At 29.7% G+C, this 18266-nt stretch overlaps 1 protein-coding gene across 1 annotated transcript in view; it reads left to right on the forward strand.

The window, feature by feature from the left end:
• The window catches only part of LOC129222841 (U4/U6 small nuclear ribonucleoprotein Prp3-like), a 149089-nt gene that overhangs the window by 105388 nt on the left and 25435 nt on the right, over positions 1–18266 (forward strand). Inside the window, exons 10-15 of the mRNA XM_054857392.1 lie at positions 1295–1382; positions 2623–2724; positions 7356–7414; positions 11321–11400; positions 13966–14109; positions 15233–15332. Coding sequence (XP_054713367.1) covers positions 1295–1382; positions 2623–2724; positions 7356–7414; positions 11321–11400; positions 13966–14109; positions 15233–15332 — 573 coding nt within the window. The remainder of the gene's footprint in view (positions 1–1294; positions 1383–2622; positions 2725–7355; positions 7415–11320; positions 11401–13965; positions 14110–15232; positions 15333–18266) is intronic.

The following is an 18266-nucleotide window of genomic DNA, read 5'->3' on the forward strand; positions in this document are numbered from 1 at the left end:
AACAAGGCGTGGTCTTGATGACATCACAAATACACGTGAGTAAAGATGCGAATTAAATATTTTGATCTGTGAATGTCAACACGAATGGCATTTCATCATTCGTGACGTCACATGACAGAAATGTAAACAATGAAAGCGCAACAATTTTAGTAATTTTTTAAAAATATTAAACAAAAACAAATTATTTAAAAAATGGTCAGATCCTATGTTTTTAAGCATGCTCTTTCAGAAAAAAATACGTTTAAAATTTTGGAAACGACCCCATTGTAACATTTGTGCAAAACAATTTTCAAAAACCCAATGAAACGAAAAACACCAATATAAATTAAGAAATGCATAAAATTCGCACTGATGTTAACTAACATATAAGTAGCAATTTAAATTCAAAATCAGATGCAAAACCAAAGATTAAATGTCGCTCTTCCGTTTTTTAAAGTGTAACTAAAAATTTTTGAAACATAAAATAAATACAACAATAAAAGGAATCCCCACATTTCTGTCGCCACGATTGCAAATGTATTTTACAGTGACGCTGCCTGACGTCACGAAATCCCAGTGCCCTGATTGGTTCCTTCGTAACTTGCCCAGTATTAAAGGCAATTTTTTTCTAGCGGAGGAAAAAGTTTGCCCCTATACGAGCAACTGCGAATTTCCATAGCACACGAGAATTTTAGAGCGATCGTTTGTGGAAGTGAGTAGAAAAACCAGTTCCGGATAGCGTTACGGTTGCTATTGCGGTTGCGATGTCCTGTATTTTCTCTCGTGTGATATCCCCTTAAAGGCAGTTGATTGCATGTTATCAGCAATCTCAGGAGTTTGGATTTTGAAAGAGGGGGAAAATTTTATCTGTTTGCAATCCTGCATACACATAAAATCAAAGCTCATCAGCATAAAATATAGGTGTCAAATCTTGAACCGTGTATAATCAAATCCAGTGAAAATAAACCAACCAAAAAGGAGGGTCTACTGTATGTATTTGTTGAAATGTAGATAATATAAAAACAATGTTGAACTATAACTAGTTTGGTAATGAATTCTTTAGTCTGTTTTTGTTCATCAGAGCTCTTGAAAGCTTATTAAAAACAGATTCAAAGTAATTCAGCTGCTCCAGAATTAGTATTTTACTTCAACAAAGGAACTCCTAAACAAGTAAGCAACTTTTGCATGCTGTATTAACTTAATTCCCTCACTGTGTTGCTGATATGACTTGTGACATTCATCTGGTATCATTTTCTTGCTTGCAATATATCTGCATCTGTTATTATCATTAATAACCTTTTTCTTTTTTCTTTAGTGCTAAAAATTTTCAAAGACCCAGAAAAGGATTCAAATTTCATGATAAAGGGAAATTTGAACAACTGGCTCAAAGACTAAGAACTAAGGTATGAGTAATTTACCTTGAGTATCTGTACCATTCAGCACATTCAATAAAATGAATCCTAAATTCTTTTTTTAAATATGATATAATGCATGAATTATCAAAGTAGGAAATCAATCTCTCACTTAAATCTTAATTTTAAGACTGGCTCCTTTTTTGTCAATTTTTACAATCTTTGATTTTTTTAGGAGAAAATTTGTAAACTATAACAAAACTAGAAAGTCACCTGCTTCTACATTTCAACCTTTTTACAATGAATTGTTTTCAACTTTCAGGAACATAAAAGCTAGATCTGTCTCCACTCCCACAATTTGGCAATAAAAATGTTTTTTTTCTAAAACAGGAGTAGTTAACTGTTCTCTCAGTAAAATTAATATGATATATTGAAAAAATGTATCCCAATCTACCTTTAAAATTTTTTAATTAATATGATATAGAGCTGAAAATGAAATATTTAAAAAATATTTTTTGGCTATTTTGGTGCGTTTTCTAACAAATAACACATTACAAAAACTAGCAAAATCTTTGTGTGATACTTTGTCAATTAAAAAGTGTTTATTCTTTGTAACTTTTATGTGAGAAAAGTCAAGAAAAGTAAGACATTTGCAAATCAATAAATATGAGTTCAAGTAAAACTCATGTAATGCTCAACTTGTTACTTCTCTTCTGTTCTAGAAGATACCATTTCACGCTAACTCAAAAATCAACTGTAAAGTTGATTGTATTTTCAGTAGAAATATATTGCAGAAATATTTTGAGTTAATAGTATTTGTGTATTAAAACAAAATAAAACCAACAAATCATTGTCGGAATGAATTCTGCCTTAGCTTTGCAGTAAGAAATACAAAACCTTTTAACTCAAAGTTTGAGTAAGTCAGGGCATTAATGTATATATGTATTTATTTATTTGTATGAAAATTATATTTTCCAGTTGAAATATTTTTTACTGTGCAAAATTTTACCATAATAGTCTTTTAGAAAAAATTATTGAATTCATTTTGCATTTTAAATAGCTAACTTAGCATTCAAGATAAAAATGAAGAAATTTATGATGATTTCATCTTGTTTCTTTTTAAGTAGTAAATTGAAAAAAAAAAAAAAAAAAAAAAAAAAATGCTGTTTTTCTCACCTTGTCAAAAATAACCACAAAAAATGTTTAATTTTTTTGAATTTTTTTTCTATAACTAAATCTTTAATGTGTGTACAACATAATCATATCCATATTTGATAATGTTCTTTTTCAGGCACAATTAGAGAAATTACAAGAAGAAATTGCTCAAGCTGCTAAGAAAACAGGCATTTCTTCTGCTACGAAATTAGCCCTCATTGTCCCGAGAAAAGAATATGTAAGTGCTTTCATATTTTGATAGTTTATAGTCTTTAAAATGCCTTTTTACAATAGTTTTCCTGCTGTCAATATTTGTGGGTTTTTTTGATTTATTTTTGTTTTGCCACATCATTTTTTTTCTCCATTGAAATTTTTTTTAAGAATGTGATATGATTTTGTAATAGTAAGTTAGTTCCAAGATTTTAATTTTAAGTACATTGTTTGATAATTATACACTAAAATTGCTAGGAAGTCAAGCAGCAAAGGAGAAGTTGTAAAAATCTTTTTTAATTTGGTTATTAGTTCCCTTTTTATGCAACTTACATGGTATGCATTTACTTTCTAAGCAAACACGTTTACATCATCCTTCCTGTTTTCCTGAAATTCCTCCAGATTACATTCATGAAACTTTGAGGTTTTCAATTTCTTACTAAACATGATGGACAACAGTTGATCCCTTTTCTTTGACCTATAACTTTTATTTTTGGGCTAAAGAAGACTTCAAGCAGATTTAGATATAGAAGTTAGCTTACGTGTACAATTTGTTAGTGTACATATGCACTTGCTTAGTTTTTTTTTTTTTTTTTTCAAATAATGCTTCCTGTTTTTCTTGTTTTAATTTTTTGTGTTAAAGAAAATGGGAAAAAAGCTTTTGTTTTCTGGGGGGGGGGGGGGATGCTCATTGAAACGTATTTTTTTAAAGAGAAAAATCATCTAATGAAATGCTATCTTAAAGGATACTTTAAGAGAAAGAAAACAGCTGTAAAGTTACTTAATACTTATATAACACCTTCGTTGCATATGCTGTTTAATACTTTTACCTTTTTGCAGAATGGTTCACTGATCATCTGTCTCTGAAAAAAAAGATACATAAAGGTATCACAAGCTTATTATGACATTAGGTATGAAAGAGTTTTAAAACGCTTAAGAACACATTTTGTTTCAGAATGTTTTTTGTAATATATATGTGTCGTGGCCAAAGTGGATTGAATAACTCCTCAGATGTCCCAATAAACCAGCCATTAAATCAAAAGCAATTGATGGTTTTACGAGTATAAGCATTATGAAAATTGGTATTTCATGTGATAAGCTAAGAATTAAAACATTTTCTTTCTCATTCTCTCTCTTAATTTCTCTTCATTTGAAAATTGCTTGTTGAACTCAATGAGTTACTTTATCACTATTCTTTCTATATTTGAGTCCTTAAATTAGTAGAATCCTTTACTTTATGCATGTTTTTTTTTTCTTCATAGGATAAGATAATGATGATTTCTTGCTAATAGAGTTTAAAAAGTAAAGCTTTTTATGATATACATGCTGCATTAGCAAGTATAATAAAAGTAGTTGGATAAATTAAACATTACTTAAATTACTTTCATTTACAGAGTGACCATAATTAAACAACTGTATTTTAAAGTTGCCATCCATGAAACTACTACTCAGAAATTAACAAAATTTTGTGTAAAACTTATATAATGCAGGGATCTGGCCAGAGCAAATTTGGGTCCGTTAACGGACCCTTCACAAAAATCCGATCAACCAAAACGGACCTTTCACAAAAATCCGATCAACCAAAACGAACCCTTCACAAAATTCTGGTAAACAAAAACAGATCTTTCACAAATTGTTTATTGAAAGAGCAAATCTCAAATTAAAATAATACAGCATATTTAAAGTTAAATTAGAGGAATCAACTTATACAAAATCAGCTAATTTTGCAAAAGGAAAAAAAAAATCGGCACTCCTGTGATGCTCCTGCAAGCCATAAATAATTACTACTGCCAAATAAATATAATGCCTGTTGTTGGTTTCTTTGAAAGAAATTAACAGCTGAAAGTCAGTTTGGTTTATAATTTTGCTTGTTTGTTTTATGCAGCGGTGTTGTTGTAAACTTCTTTGGAAAAGCGTCAACATTCTCTGAATAGGCGTAGTAAGCACTTTTTTCCCCACTCATGATTTATTCATCAATAATATACAGCGAAATGAATTTGGAACTGCAAAGGATAGTATGGGTGGAGCGGGTGTGATCGCTTCAGATAGGGTTACAAAATTTAAACTTATCGCCACTTAGTGTCTGGTGGTGCGATGTTGAACTGTTATTTTGGGAGAAAGTTATATGGGTTTGGTTTTTCGATACTAAAAAGGATAATTAACTTTAAATAAACTTTTATTTACCGTTATTTTTTTCTATAGATGTCTACATTTTGAAAAACGCAATCTTTTTACATCCGATATGAGAATCATATTTTATTCTTTTTTTCAAGCTAACTTCACTTTATTAGGATGCAAATAAATGAAAAGTCTCTTTATTTTTGTAACAAAGCTTATTTCAAGTTTTTAAAGGGGAATTCCATTTTCTTTTATGAGTCAATAATTAAAATGCTGAATCGATGGTTTATTTTTTATTTTATTTATTTATTTATTTATTTTTGCTTCAACTGTGTCCAGATATTAATGATATGTTTATCATAGGACTCTAAAATGCAATTCAAAAGTAATTTTATCAAAAATATTTATTTTACAAGCCGTTTTTATACTTTTGATTCCTTCACTTTGAGGATTGCAATCTCTTTGCATCCGCTGTAGAAATCTGATTTTTCGAATTTTCGATGTTTAGTACGCTTAGTTAAGAGGTAAACAAATAAAATATTTTTTTATTTTTGTGAAAATCACGGAGTTTATAAAGTTTGAACGAAACTCTGCTCTTAAACAGTGTCTTGGATTAAAAAGTTAAATGCTGAACCCTGCCTAATTTTTTTTCTTAGAGTTATTTTAAATACTATACAAACAACATTTCTAGTATAATTTAACATGATGTAGAATGGTAGATAAATATTGATACTTAAAGGGCGCCCATCTCCCAGGGAGCGATGCCTCCCCCTCTCTTCAAATACTAGAAAAACACTCAAGAATGATATTCTCAACAAAAAAGAGAGAAAACACTCAACTTTAAGTGTCAATGATGCAGTTTCCACCATCTCAAGAGTCTAAACTTTCGTTTTTACAAGAATTTTTTTTTTTTTTAAATTATTTGATTTTTCACGAAATTATTTTATTTTTCACAAAAAATGGACCCTGTGAAAAATCCTGGACAGACCCCTGGAATGGATTAGAATATGTTTGACGGAATGAAAAAAGTTCAAAATTTCATCACCAGAATGTGTTTTTAATAAAATACGAATTTGCGACTGGATTATTATTTAGATTTGGCCATCTTTTTTATCATCTTCAGCAGATGAAACTCCTATACATTAGTCTTAGCATTCAGGGTCCTCAAAGAGCATTTTATGTTAGATAGTGTTATCAACCTTTACTCTTTTGATCCTTCCCAGTCACACCAAGTAAAATCCATATGGTATTTGAAACCTCTTGTAAATCATAACAACCCTAGAACTGTACCTCACCCTTAAGACAGCATTTCACGATTTTTCAGTGCACACTGTAGTCAACTGTTGGATATGCTATCTCACATTTTGCAAAGGTAACTGAAAATGATGGCTATCGTGTAAACATCTTTTATCACAAAAAAGTTTTTAAACTACAGAAAATATATAATTAATTTGAAAATCTTTAAAAAATGCTCTTTAATGGCGAAAATTATAATATATATTTTTTTTAATTGGCTCAAACAAATTCTTATCCATTCAGTAAGTTCAACACAAAAGTTTGTCAATTTCTAAACAATAGTTTTGCTGCTAGACAATCTTAGAGTAGTAGAGTTGATATCATATAATTTCTATTTAAGTTGCTTGCAGAATGAGTCACTTTTGCATAATACTGGTCTTAGAGCTTACAAAATAAACCAAGTTAGCATCATAGTCATACACTAAGTAATGGTGCAAAAGGTATACAGTAAACCTTTGATTATTCACTGTCTTTCACACTTTCATGGAAACTTTTTTTTTCAGCGATGATTAACTCAATATAGAGAAATCCACCCATTTTAACTTAACAAGTTAAACATATATTTTTAGACATCCATATTTCTTTCTTCCCTCCTTTTCCAATGATATAAGACCTTCCAAGATCACTGAAGCCTGACCATAGTTGAAACCTGATTTTTAGATCTACACTACTTACTGTTTTAGATCTGAAAAACGTACTGATTTATACATATACATTACCTATATGTAAAACAAGTGACCAGACCAGTTTCGTCCAAAAAAAAAAATCCTCTCTTCCCCTATACGTTTTTGGTGTAACTTATCTTAATCTGTTTCAGTTCAACTTTTAGCATGATTTGCTTGTATATGTTACAATAATAAGCAATCCTTGTCTAGCTTTTACATACTTTTTTTTCCCATTCACTGTAATTATTTTTAGCTCTAGTTTAATTGTGTGCAAGTGCTATTATTTTTTTAAAGCTATTGCATACACTGGTGTCGCTTTATACCTACTTTTCAGGTTAACCTCGAAACTTACTTATCTGTGGTAACCATGCTACCCTATTCCGCTGTTAATCGGGAGTTTGCTGTATAATATTCATGTCATACTTTTACCCCCTTGTTCAGACTAATCATCATTGGATAAGGCAATCAGAGTTCCATTTTGATGTTTCTTTTAAAAACTTGAAATCTAAACCAATAATATATGTACAAGTGATTATTTATTAAATAAGTATTGTTTTGACAATTTTACCTTTGCTTGCAGAAAGAAGGAGAAGTGCCTGAGATTGAATGGTGGGATTCATATATTTTACAGAGTGATAAGTGAGTTATTTCTTATCTATTTTTTGAAGATGGACCTAAATATAATGGCAAGGAAGGAATTCATTTGAATACCATATCAGCAGAAAATAATATTCTTTCTATCTGTATAAATTGAGTTACAATATAGGACTACAAATACAGCATTCTAAAATTTGGCAGGACTGGAATTTTGGACTGACTATTAATCATTATGATTAAAAAATAATATTTTACAAGAAACATAATATTACATTATGGTGTGATTAATCAAATTTGTTGGAACACATAGAAATTAAGAAAGTTCGAAGTAAAGTTGGGAACATTTTACCTCTGTTAAAGAACAATTAGCATTTTTAAAAGAAGGAAAGTCAAACATATTCAACATATCTATAGATAGTATGGAAATGAAGAGAACTGTGTACTTTTCACCTTCAGGTATACAGTTTTAGTTTGTGATATTAGTTTTTTTTTTTTGGAATCACAGTTTTTTTAAATTTTGTTTTTTATTCTGTACTAAAAAATAAGGTTTTTAAACTCTTTGCAACATTATATCCCCCCCCCCCTTTTTTTTAAAGTGCTGTAATTTCTATGCCAGCATCTACATTGAAAATTTAAGATTCTAGAATTCAGAGATGCTTTCATGTTTTATTTAGTCATGCTTTTAATGTGATTAAAATATTTTTTGAACGGTCAAACAGTATGAAAATAAATCAGAATGTATCAGTATTTATTATTTTAGTGTTCAGTTAAACGGGTTGAGTTAAAATTTTTAGGAACTATCCAAGTTTTCAAGTGTTAGTTCAGGTAAATTTCCAGAAAATTTTCCCAGTTGTATTAATAAATCTACCAAGTTTAAGCTTCAGTTTTTATAATAATTTCTCAATTTATAAAAGAATATATATGGTAATTTTTCCGTTGAAAGCACATAAGCTTTCTAAAATGTCCATTTGGAAAATTGTTTGATAGATTTTTGTCTGCCATGTTGAAATTTTTGCTTGCAGTAAAAAATTTAGCAAATTTTGAAATCCAGAGTAATGCTGATCTTACGGTTGCCAGATTTGGGGTCCTATACTGTATATATGTATGTTTTGTATATATATATATATATATATATATATATATATATATATATATATATATATATATCCTGCAGCAGAAACAGTGACGCTGTAACAAGCACTGCAGATGCCCATAAAAGTCTGCAGACTTTTCATGGAATTTTTTTTTGTCTTGGTTAAGAAAAAGAAAAATCACAATCGAACTTTACAATGCAAAAAAAATGTCAGTAGATGATATGCAGTGGTGTATAATCAGTAGATATTATGTTCTTTTTTATTGTTATTCATTACTTGACATGTCAATTAATATAATAAAAAATATTTTTATTATACTAAGAAATATATTTTTATTTTTCCCCAATATGCTTTGTACTGTGTAGTACAACAAAATAATGAATCTTGCATACTGAAAGCAGTTGCTAAAAGCTTGTTGAACAGCTAGAGCAAAAGTCTAAGGCCTTTTGCTCTGTGCCATTATGCACAGAGCCAAGATCTAGGGGGGAGCAACATGAGGCTCTTGACTTGGGTCATAACATCTGGGGTCAGCAAATTCACCATATTTCTGTGGATTTTTTTTTTTATTGAAGCTTGGAATAAAAACTTAATGCATGATGGATAAGGGCGACAATTTCTAGCTTTTGTCCCGACTCGGAAAAATGGAAGATCCTTCACTAATAAACTATAGCATCAAAGAATCATAAAAATTAAGTCATAAGTGCGACTTTTCAATTTGTAACAGACACGTCTAAATGATTTTGAGCATTAATATATTTTTAAAAATGTCTTTACTAATGAAAGTTTTAGAACTAGCAAATTTCTGTAAAATGATGTTTATTACAGTCACACCCCAATTTAGCGAATTCATCGGACCCGAAACTTTCATACATTAAATCGAGGTTATTCATAATATCAGGGTGAGAAAAAAAAAAGAAAAAAAAAAATCATTTACCTTAGTTAAAACCCCTAACAAGCAACTGCGCAAAAATACACAATAATCTTTTGCAGCCTGCTGCATGAGATATGTTTTACCAGGCCATATAAAGCATTTGAAAAAGTAAGTTTTAATGGTAGTTTCACTATCGCTTTCTGCATCAGAATCATTATTCGTTGGTTGCAGTCACTCGTCAAAAACTGCCGATTCCAAGAAAAGTCTTTTTCTGCTGTGGACAATATGAATGTAACATTTGGAAATCAATCCAATATTTCCTAACTCAAACTACCAATAAATGTTTTTTTTTCAGCTGTTAAATAATTCGTTATTTCGATGTTTTTTTATTGTGTAAATCAGGGGTTTTTCCTTCATTTTAGTCAGGGAAAAAGAAAAATTTGCTAAATCCCAAAATTCGTTAAATAGAGGTTCATTAAATCCATGTCCGACTGTATTAAGTTTCATCCTCATGGCAATGGTTGATCCTAAAACAATTATTTCATGCGGAGTATCATTCTACAATTATTTATAATAAGTTTTGTTATTGAACAACTGTAAGATAACATTTCAAATTATTTTAAACTGAAATCTTAAGTCTTTTAAACTGTATTGCAGACTAAAATAATTTCTGCTGTTGGGTGTATATATATATATATATATATATATATATATATATATATATATATATATATATATATATATATATGTATGTGTATTTTCGTGCATTATTTTTTCATTATTTAAATAATATCATAATTTAAAAATGTCACAGTTTGAAAACTGCATAAATTTTTACCAACATTTTTGGTTTTTTTGAATCACATTGATAGGTTAAGCATATGCATAGGAATGCCCCCCCCCCCAAAAAAAAACAACAAAACAAAATACTGCTAAAAACACCCTTGAAAAATTTTGCTATGACTCCTCAATCCTTTGGGGCAACCCTGCATTAGCTAGCATAAAAACATAATTCAAGCACATTTCATAAAAGCAGATATTATTTTGTAGAAATAAGCATGATTTTACTAATGCAGAAGACCTATGCTGAGTCTTTTTTTCTTTATATAACATTTAATTTTCCTCTTTTATTGCTCTAGATTCTTATGCTTTGTTTAAATATTTATAAATAACAGTTTTGTATCACACAGAACGGAACAAAACAACTTTGTATCTTTTTTTTTTTTTTGCAAAAGAAGTAAGCAAACAATTACTTGTCTGGTGAAACATTTATTAAAATTATTTAATATTTCACTAATCTTAAATATTATTTCTGATAAAATCTCTGTAATGATATTGTTTTGACAGACTTTTAAAAAATAAGAATATGCTCAATAAAACCTTAGTCTCCTTCATTTATTTTCTTTCCACAATTTTTAATATGATGTTGAATGAAGGAGTGGCCTTAAATTTAAGTTCAAAAGCTTTTTTCTTTGATTTTGTCATTCTGATTGTAAATTGCCGAATCTAAACTTGTAAACTACTTGTTGAAAGGGAATCTAGGGATAAAAGGACCTTAAAGCTAGTTTTAAACTGTGATGTCTAATGTTAAAAATTACTCTTTATTCTTAATTTTAAAATGCTAAGTAATCTTGCTAGTAGCCAGCCATGGCAGATTTACCATGTTGCCATTGCAAGGGGTCCCCTCCCCCGACCATAGGAACCTCAAAGTGGGACAAAAATGCATGTTATAAAATTGTACATAGTTATGTGATAGACAAATGTGTATTACCAACAGGCCCCCAACCCGTAATTTTGCCACCAGTAGCCATGATCAACATACAATAAGCACCCTTTAAATACAAAAATTTGAAACTAATTTTTTTTCTTGTTTTGAAAGTCTTATCTTTTGATTTAGTCTTCCTGTAGTTAAAGACTCAATTTAGCTATTTTTATATTCATTTTTAAAGCTTTATTACTGGATTATTGTTTTGTTTTTAATAGTTACAACAAATATGGTCCTGACTGTAAGCTTGAAGGTGTGACAGCTTTAGTAGAACATCCAATCCAAATGAAACCACCATGTAAGTTTTTTTTTTTTTTTCATAATCCTTCAAACTCACTTAGTGCAGTTTTTATGAATTTTCATTCAAGTAGTTGTGAATATTTATTTTCAGTTAATAAAATTGCCAAGAGACTTGAAATGTAGACTTAGCAAACATTTCAGAGATTTGGTATAGAGTCGACGATATGCATACAAAAAGTTATGTAGTATGTACTACCAATGAACTAACTTAAATATCATTGATATCTATCTTCATTAAACAAAAGTTTATATATATACACAGTTGAAATTAGTTGACATGATCCATCATGCAGATTTTAGTTAAACATAAACAATTTGACACTTCTTTTTAAAATTGCTTTTATTTTATGTGAATTAGTAAATAAAATTTTGGAAAATGTGCCCAACTATTTTATTTTTTAAAGTTATTTCTCACATTGAAATGTATTATATTTTGTTTACAGAAATGAGATTTTTCCGACTTTTGCCGGAATTCCGGCTTTTTCTGTTGACTTTTAGAACCTTTCCTCCTTTTTTTGCCTCTTTCAAGCCTTATTTTTCTCAAAAATCGGAAAAAATAAGATTTTTTTAAAATTTTCGGTTTCCGATTTCTTATTCTTTCTATTTTTCTCCTTCGAATCTTCATCCTCCGCGATATCTGTCAAAAACGTATGTTTTGGAATCATGTCAACGATGTCAAACACGTGCTGCGCCGAAATTTGCATGTCTCGTTTGAGATTTCAATCTTTTTGCATCCTGCCAGTATTTTAATCATTTTTAATGTTGGGTGGTTTTTCACTATATGCTACCTTATATCTGCTTATTTTATTAATCATTTCAATAATATTTTTATTTCTTTAATTTATTTTAGAAAAAATGCAAAAATCAATCAAAAACTGTGGCATAGCACCTGTTTTTGTGTATTTAAGAAAGTGTAAAAAATATTTATGGTCAAACGGTTTAGGATTTACAGCCTGTTAAAAGTTTATGATTAAATGAGATGGCTGCATGTTCTTTTAATTCCGAAATCGTATTAGGAAGTTTTTAAAGACAAATTTTGGGTTCCAATGCAAGGAAAAGGATAACCAATCATTTATATACATATACATTTATTTTTTTTTCAATTCTTGTTATGAAAAGCATGTTCTACCACATAAAGAAATTTTAGATTTTTCTCTCTGTTGTAAATTTTTACTTTACAAACAGACCTAATTTTAAAATTTATGTTCTCACTCGTTTAACACTATAAACTCAAATGTTTTTAATGAAAAAAATGTATTTTTCTCTAAAAAATATGAAAAGTTGACACTATTGTGTGATGCAGCCAAGATTGACCTTTGTTCAATAACTCAGGGGTTAGAAATTGGTGACTCTTTTTCAAAATTTAGATTTATTAATTAATAAACACTCTTGCAAGTAATGGTACAATGCAGCAAACTGTACAAAATTATTACTTATACTTAATTAAATACGTAATACCTTTAAAACTGGTAAATTAGCCATTTTTTATTAAATTTTTGAATATCATGGCTTTTAGGTTCTATTTTGATGAGGTTTTGGATATCATCCCTTTTGCGAAATTTTTTTTGGATTTCCTCTTTTTTGCTCTCTGACCACTCTCATCCCTGTGTTTAACAGTAAAATTCAGTCATTTAGAGTAGATAGAAGTTTAAGTAAGTTGAGTACTACCCATACAAAAATATAAATGATGTAAAAGAATGAAAATTAATTATTGGGCCTGTAATTTTAGCTCTTAAGTTATTTTAGTGTACAAATTATACAATTTAAAATATTAAAATAAAACTAAAATAGCAAGTCATATATAGACAGTAAACCATCTGATCTTAAATCTTTAGTGTAATCAGGAAACGAACAGACAAGAAAAGTAGTTCATTCTCTTGCTCTTAAATGTAAAACGATTTTCAGTTTTTCCCCCCTTTCTTTTTATTCTAAAGCATTAGCCAAGACACTGTAATACAAAGTAGGGTATTAACTTTAATAATGCACTTGCTGTGAACATACCTTCATTAAATTAAAGTAGCATCTAGTTTATCCGGACAATACAAATCAAATTTGTAAACAATTAAAAAAATTATGTTCACATAGGTAATTTTAAATTATGATAGCAAGAGCGCACATGCACTAAACATTCGCATTTTATGTTGATCTTTACATGATAAAGCGTTTGTGTGACTATACTTCATTCAAGCTCCAAGCATATTTGAAATAGAAGACAGTGAACCAATTCTTTGTTAAGCCTTGTGAAAATGTATTATAAGCAAGTTTATGTAATTTTGTTACAAAACATAGCTTTGACTGCCAATGTTCAACAGGCACATTTTTACTGTGAAATGCATCTTTGTAAGCAATTGTCCTATTTGTATTGCTGTTTTTTTATTTTTTAATTCTAGAAATATGCTTGTCATTATTGCTTCTGCATTGCTCATACAGGACTAGAATTGGTTAAAAAAAGTTTAAAGTAAACTTTTTCTGTATATAGCTGAAAATTCTTCAGAATAGAAGTTGCTTAATCTGTTTATATTTGTGTGAATGAAGACTAAAAGTACTCAAACTTATATTTTAGCTGATTCTTCCCAACCTGTGTTCATACCGTTGTATTTAACAAAAAAGGAGCGAAAGAAATTAAGGAGACAAAATAGAAGAGAAGCATGGAAAGAAAAACAAGAAAAAATTAGACTTGGCTTAGAACCACCTCCTGAGCCCAAAGGTGAGCTGAACAAATAAATCCCTTACACATCCTATCATCATTTATGCATTATGTATTTTAGCTTTTATCATTAAGTTTTTACTTTCAGTTCCTGATTTTTACTTATCTTGAGTATTTTTGATTGCTAAATATTGCTATCTCCTCAAACCTTTTTGGAAGACAGCTGAAAAATCATTAGGCCATAATCAGGTCTTGCTCCTGTTATTTCTTCCGAACCAAATGCTGCAGTTTAGTTTTTGTAATTCCAGTAAAAGTTCAAGGTCTAAAACTCAATCCCATTCACCAACTACCAAGGTAAAAACAACCAAGTAAAATGCTTGTTGGCTCCACTATAGAATTGGGGATTAAAAATCAGCAAAATGTGCCTCACCATGCATTTAATTAATGAGTTTAACAACAATGCACATATTTTTTAAAACTTTATGCTTCAAATTACCTAATTTTTGACATTTGTGAAACAAAGCAGCTTACTTTACAGTGTTTTTATGCTCCTTCTAAACTTCTCCAATACTCCTTCATTTATCAAATTTTTTGAAGGACCCTTCAAACTCTTAGACCTTAAATGTTTCAGTTACAGCAATAACTGCATTGAGTTGGATGATAAATATAGATGACAAGCTTTGCATTCTTTATACCAACTCTACTCTCGCCAATTTTCAATTCAAATCAACTCTAGGAGGTATTGTTGTCTTTAATCAATGGCTGCTGAAAGAGGTAAAACCAAGACCCACCCATTTACTTAGAATACAACCTGTGCAATGAGACATCTGCCTTGACTACAAAATTGAAAGGTTTTACTTCTTTGGCTAATTTCTTAAATTCCAAGGTGACATGTTCAAGCTCTAGAACCAATACCATATTCAAGAATAATGTACTTCAATTTTCCTGTGTATTGCCCCTTCACGAAAATGGACGCTTCAAAAATAAAGCATGGTCAAGAGCTATCTCTTGACAGCCACAAATATAGATTTTTTCCATAACTTTCACAATTTTTCTTAATACATTGAGAAATTATTATATTCTATTAAAGATGCATCATTAATGCTATGTTTTTTTTTTTTTTTTGCATGATCCGTAATAACTAAGCATATATTTTGTGAGACAGTTTTCACTTATATTTTAGTTCGAATGTCTAATTTGATGAGAGTACTTGGAAATCAAGCTGTGCAAGATCCTACAAAAGTAGAAGCTCATGTACGAGAGCAGATGGCTAAACGTCAAAAGTAAGCACTCTTATATATTCTTAAAAATTAAATTGAAGTAGAACTGAAAATTTTGTTCATTTCACTAAAATGCTATTTTAATATTTTGAATAACTATTTGAAAAAATGATTTAAAAAATAATTAGTCTTTTAACCTGCAATATACAGTGGAGCACCACAAATCAGCCTACCTGAAATCCCTCAACGTCTGAAATCAGCGTTGATTTTGTCCAAAATTTATTTTGCAGTTAAGCCATTTTTCAGAGCAAAAAACTACCATATTTTCGGACCATAATTCGCCAATGTTGAAATTTTGGCTCGTTAATTTACCCTCAATTGTGGAAAAGAGGAAAAGACCTGCAAAATAATTATTGAACACTTTTTTCTTTACCACAATACTTTTTATAAGCTTTTTTTCAACTCTAAGAATCCAGTTTTCACTATATCCAGCATCATGATTATTTGCTTCAAAGTTTTTTAATGCAAAATCCTCAGGTAATAACGTTTTGTCGCTGCATTAAAGCAAATACTCCATCTCAAAAGATTGCAATCAAAGGAAAACATATTTAGTCTAAAAAATGCATCTGTATTTTTGCTCAATATGCTTTGCATTGTGTGCTATTGAGGAAATAATGAGAAATATCTTAAACTATAAGCAGATGCTGAAAGCAGGTCGACTGAAAGCCCCCCCCCCCCTATAAAAGTTATTTGTACTACTTGGACTTCAAGCCAGTCCCCTTAGTTTCCGACACAGGCTGACGGCCTCTTGTTGGCCCTGGCTAAAAGATCAAAGAAACACAAAAATGAGCATAATTTACAAAAGCTGAATGTGAATGATTTTGGACATATTAAAAAAAAAAGAAATGCTTTAAATATTGAAAACGAAAGAAAAACCTTTTTTTTTTTCAAAATAGTGCTTTTTATTGTTTTTGTTTCCTTATGGAAGTGGTAACTTTTGAAACTATTAGTACTTTTGGATTTAAAATTTAAAGAAATAACTGCTGAAAGAATGTTTTAATAATAAGCTTTTTAAAATGAATTTTTAAAAAATGAATGTCTGAATATATAATGCATAAATATTTTGCCACTTTTACCATTTTAATTTTTCTGATTTTAAAAAATATAGCTTAGAATTTTTTTTTGTGTGGTCTGGAATTTGCAAACTCCTAAAATCTGAAAATCTGCACAACTTGGGAGACGTGTCTGTGCGAATTTTCGACCCTTCACTGTATCTATTATTCAATCTATCTAGTAAGCGTTATAGTAGATATGCTTTATAGCTTGCTTAAATTTTTTTTTTTTTTTTTGGGTAGAGTGAGTGCAAACACAGTAGAATCCCAATTTATTTTTTGTGCGACTAAGGCGAAAAAAGTAATAGACAGAAAAATGTTATACATTGGTCGACCAAATTTTCATTAAATACTATAAAATAATTTTAATGGAAGTAGGTTTCAGCATTAAAATACATTTACAACATATTCGCTGTATAAAAATTAATTTCATATTCTATCTGCTTTTGTCTTTTGTTCCTGCAAATTATAGCGGTTTGAACGATGGTTTTGAGTCATCTAATCCTTTTATAGCAACATCAAGCAAAAGGGCTATTGAATTTGACTTCTGTACCTTCACTTTTGCTATCTGATGAGTCTACTAAGTCAAATATTTATAGAACTACTGACGTGATATAATTTGTAACACAATCCTTGAATTCTGCAAAATAGAAATCAATGTGTGAAAATCATTGTTACTCAGTGTATTAACCTTTTCCTGACTAGAATCCTCATCTATTGTTAATGGAAATCCATATTTCATGAAAGAATAAACAAAGTTTGCATTACATTTTACCAGGAAAATGTTGTTAAATTGCTCCAGCAAAATGTAACACAAACAACTTTCCAGGGGATATAAAATGCAGTGCCTCTAAAACACATTTATATTTTCCTCTCATGTATGCATTTTCAGGGTTCATAACCTTAAGGGAGAAAAAAATTCAATCACTTTTCAAGGACCTTTCAAGGCAAAATCATAAATTTGTACTATTGTATGCAGATTTCATTTACTGCAAACACACACACACATAGAAATAAGGCAATAATACAAAAAAAGTATAGAAAATCAAAATTGCTTTCTCTACAAGAGACACTTTGATGAAAGATCTACTGTGTCGAATGTTTTTCTGAAAATGTCCTGAAAAGTTCGGTCATAAAGAAAAGTCGATCTCGAGAGATTTAATTTTGCAATCTCCATATTCAAAGAAGTATATTTTCTAGAATAAAAAAATTAATATTGAAAAAAAAAAAACCTTTCATGAATACTTATAACTTTTATGGAAAGAAACTAAAATAACAAAGTTCAATGGCATTGCCAGAGAGGAGTTTTTGAAGTCACCCCCTCTCTCCCCTTGGTTTTAACATTTATTTCCAATATTAATACGGTGGTATATTACAATATAAGGTCAGTTAGGACAAAGACACCACCCAGAAAGTAATTTTAGGTTGCACTATTAAGTTCTAAAATATTAGAGGTTCGCAAATCATTTATAAGTATGCAAGTCAGTTATTCGTATGTATGTATTAGTTGTTCAGCCAATAAGGCATTTCAACTGTCCTCGAGTAAATTTAAGAATTAGTAAATAAGAAAAGTTTATGAAAATCCACCACAGTTCAGTCTCCATACCTGAAAATATACAAAAGCTGCTTAAGAAGTGATAAATACTCTAAATGTAAACTTGAGCCTATTCAGCTTTTACTGAATAACTTGTAATAGTCAATAAAGGTGCAAGTTCAGATTCATAGAGCCATATTTCGAATTTGAAAAGATTCACAAGAAGTTGACATATGTTATGACAAAAGAAGTTTTATTTTGGGAACAAATGGGTAATTGTTGAAATTAGAATTTAAATTTAGATAGGCAATAATAATCAATTGTGATTGTGAGTTTGTAAAAAATTACCTG

The sequence above is a fragment of the Uloborus diversus genome, chromosome 5 (assembly GCF_026930045.1).
Source record: "Uloborus diversus isolate 005 chromosome 5, Udiv.v.3.1, whole genome shotgun sequence".
Taxonomy (NCBI): Eukaryota; Metazoa; Arthropoda; class Arachnida; order Araneae; family Uloboridae; genus Uloborus; species Uloborus diversus.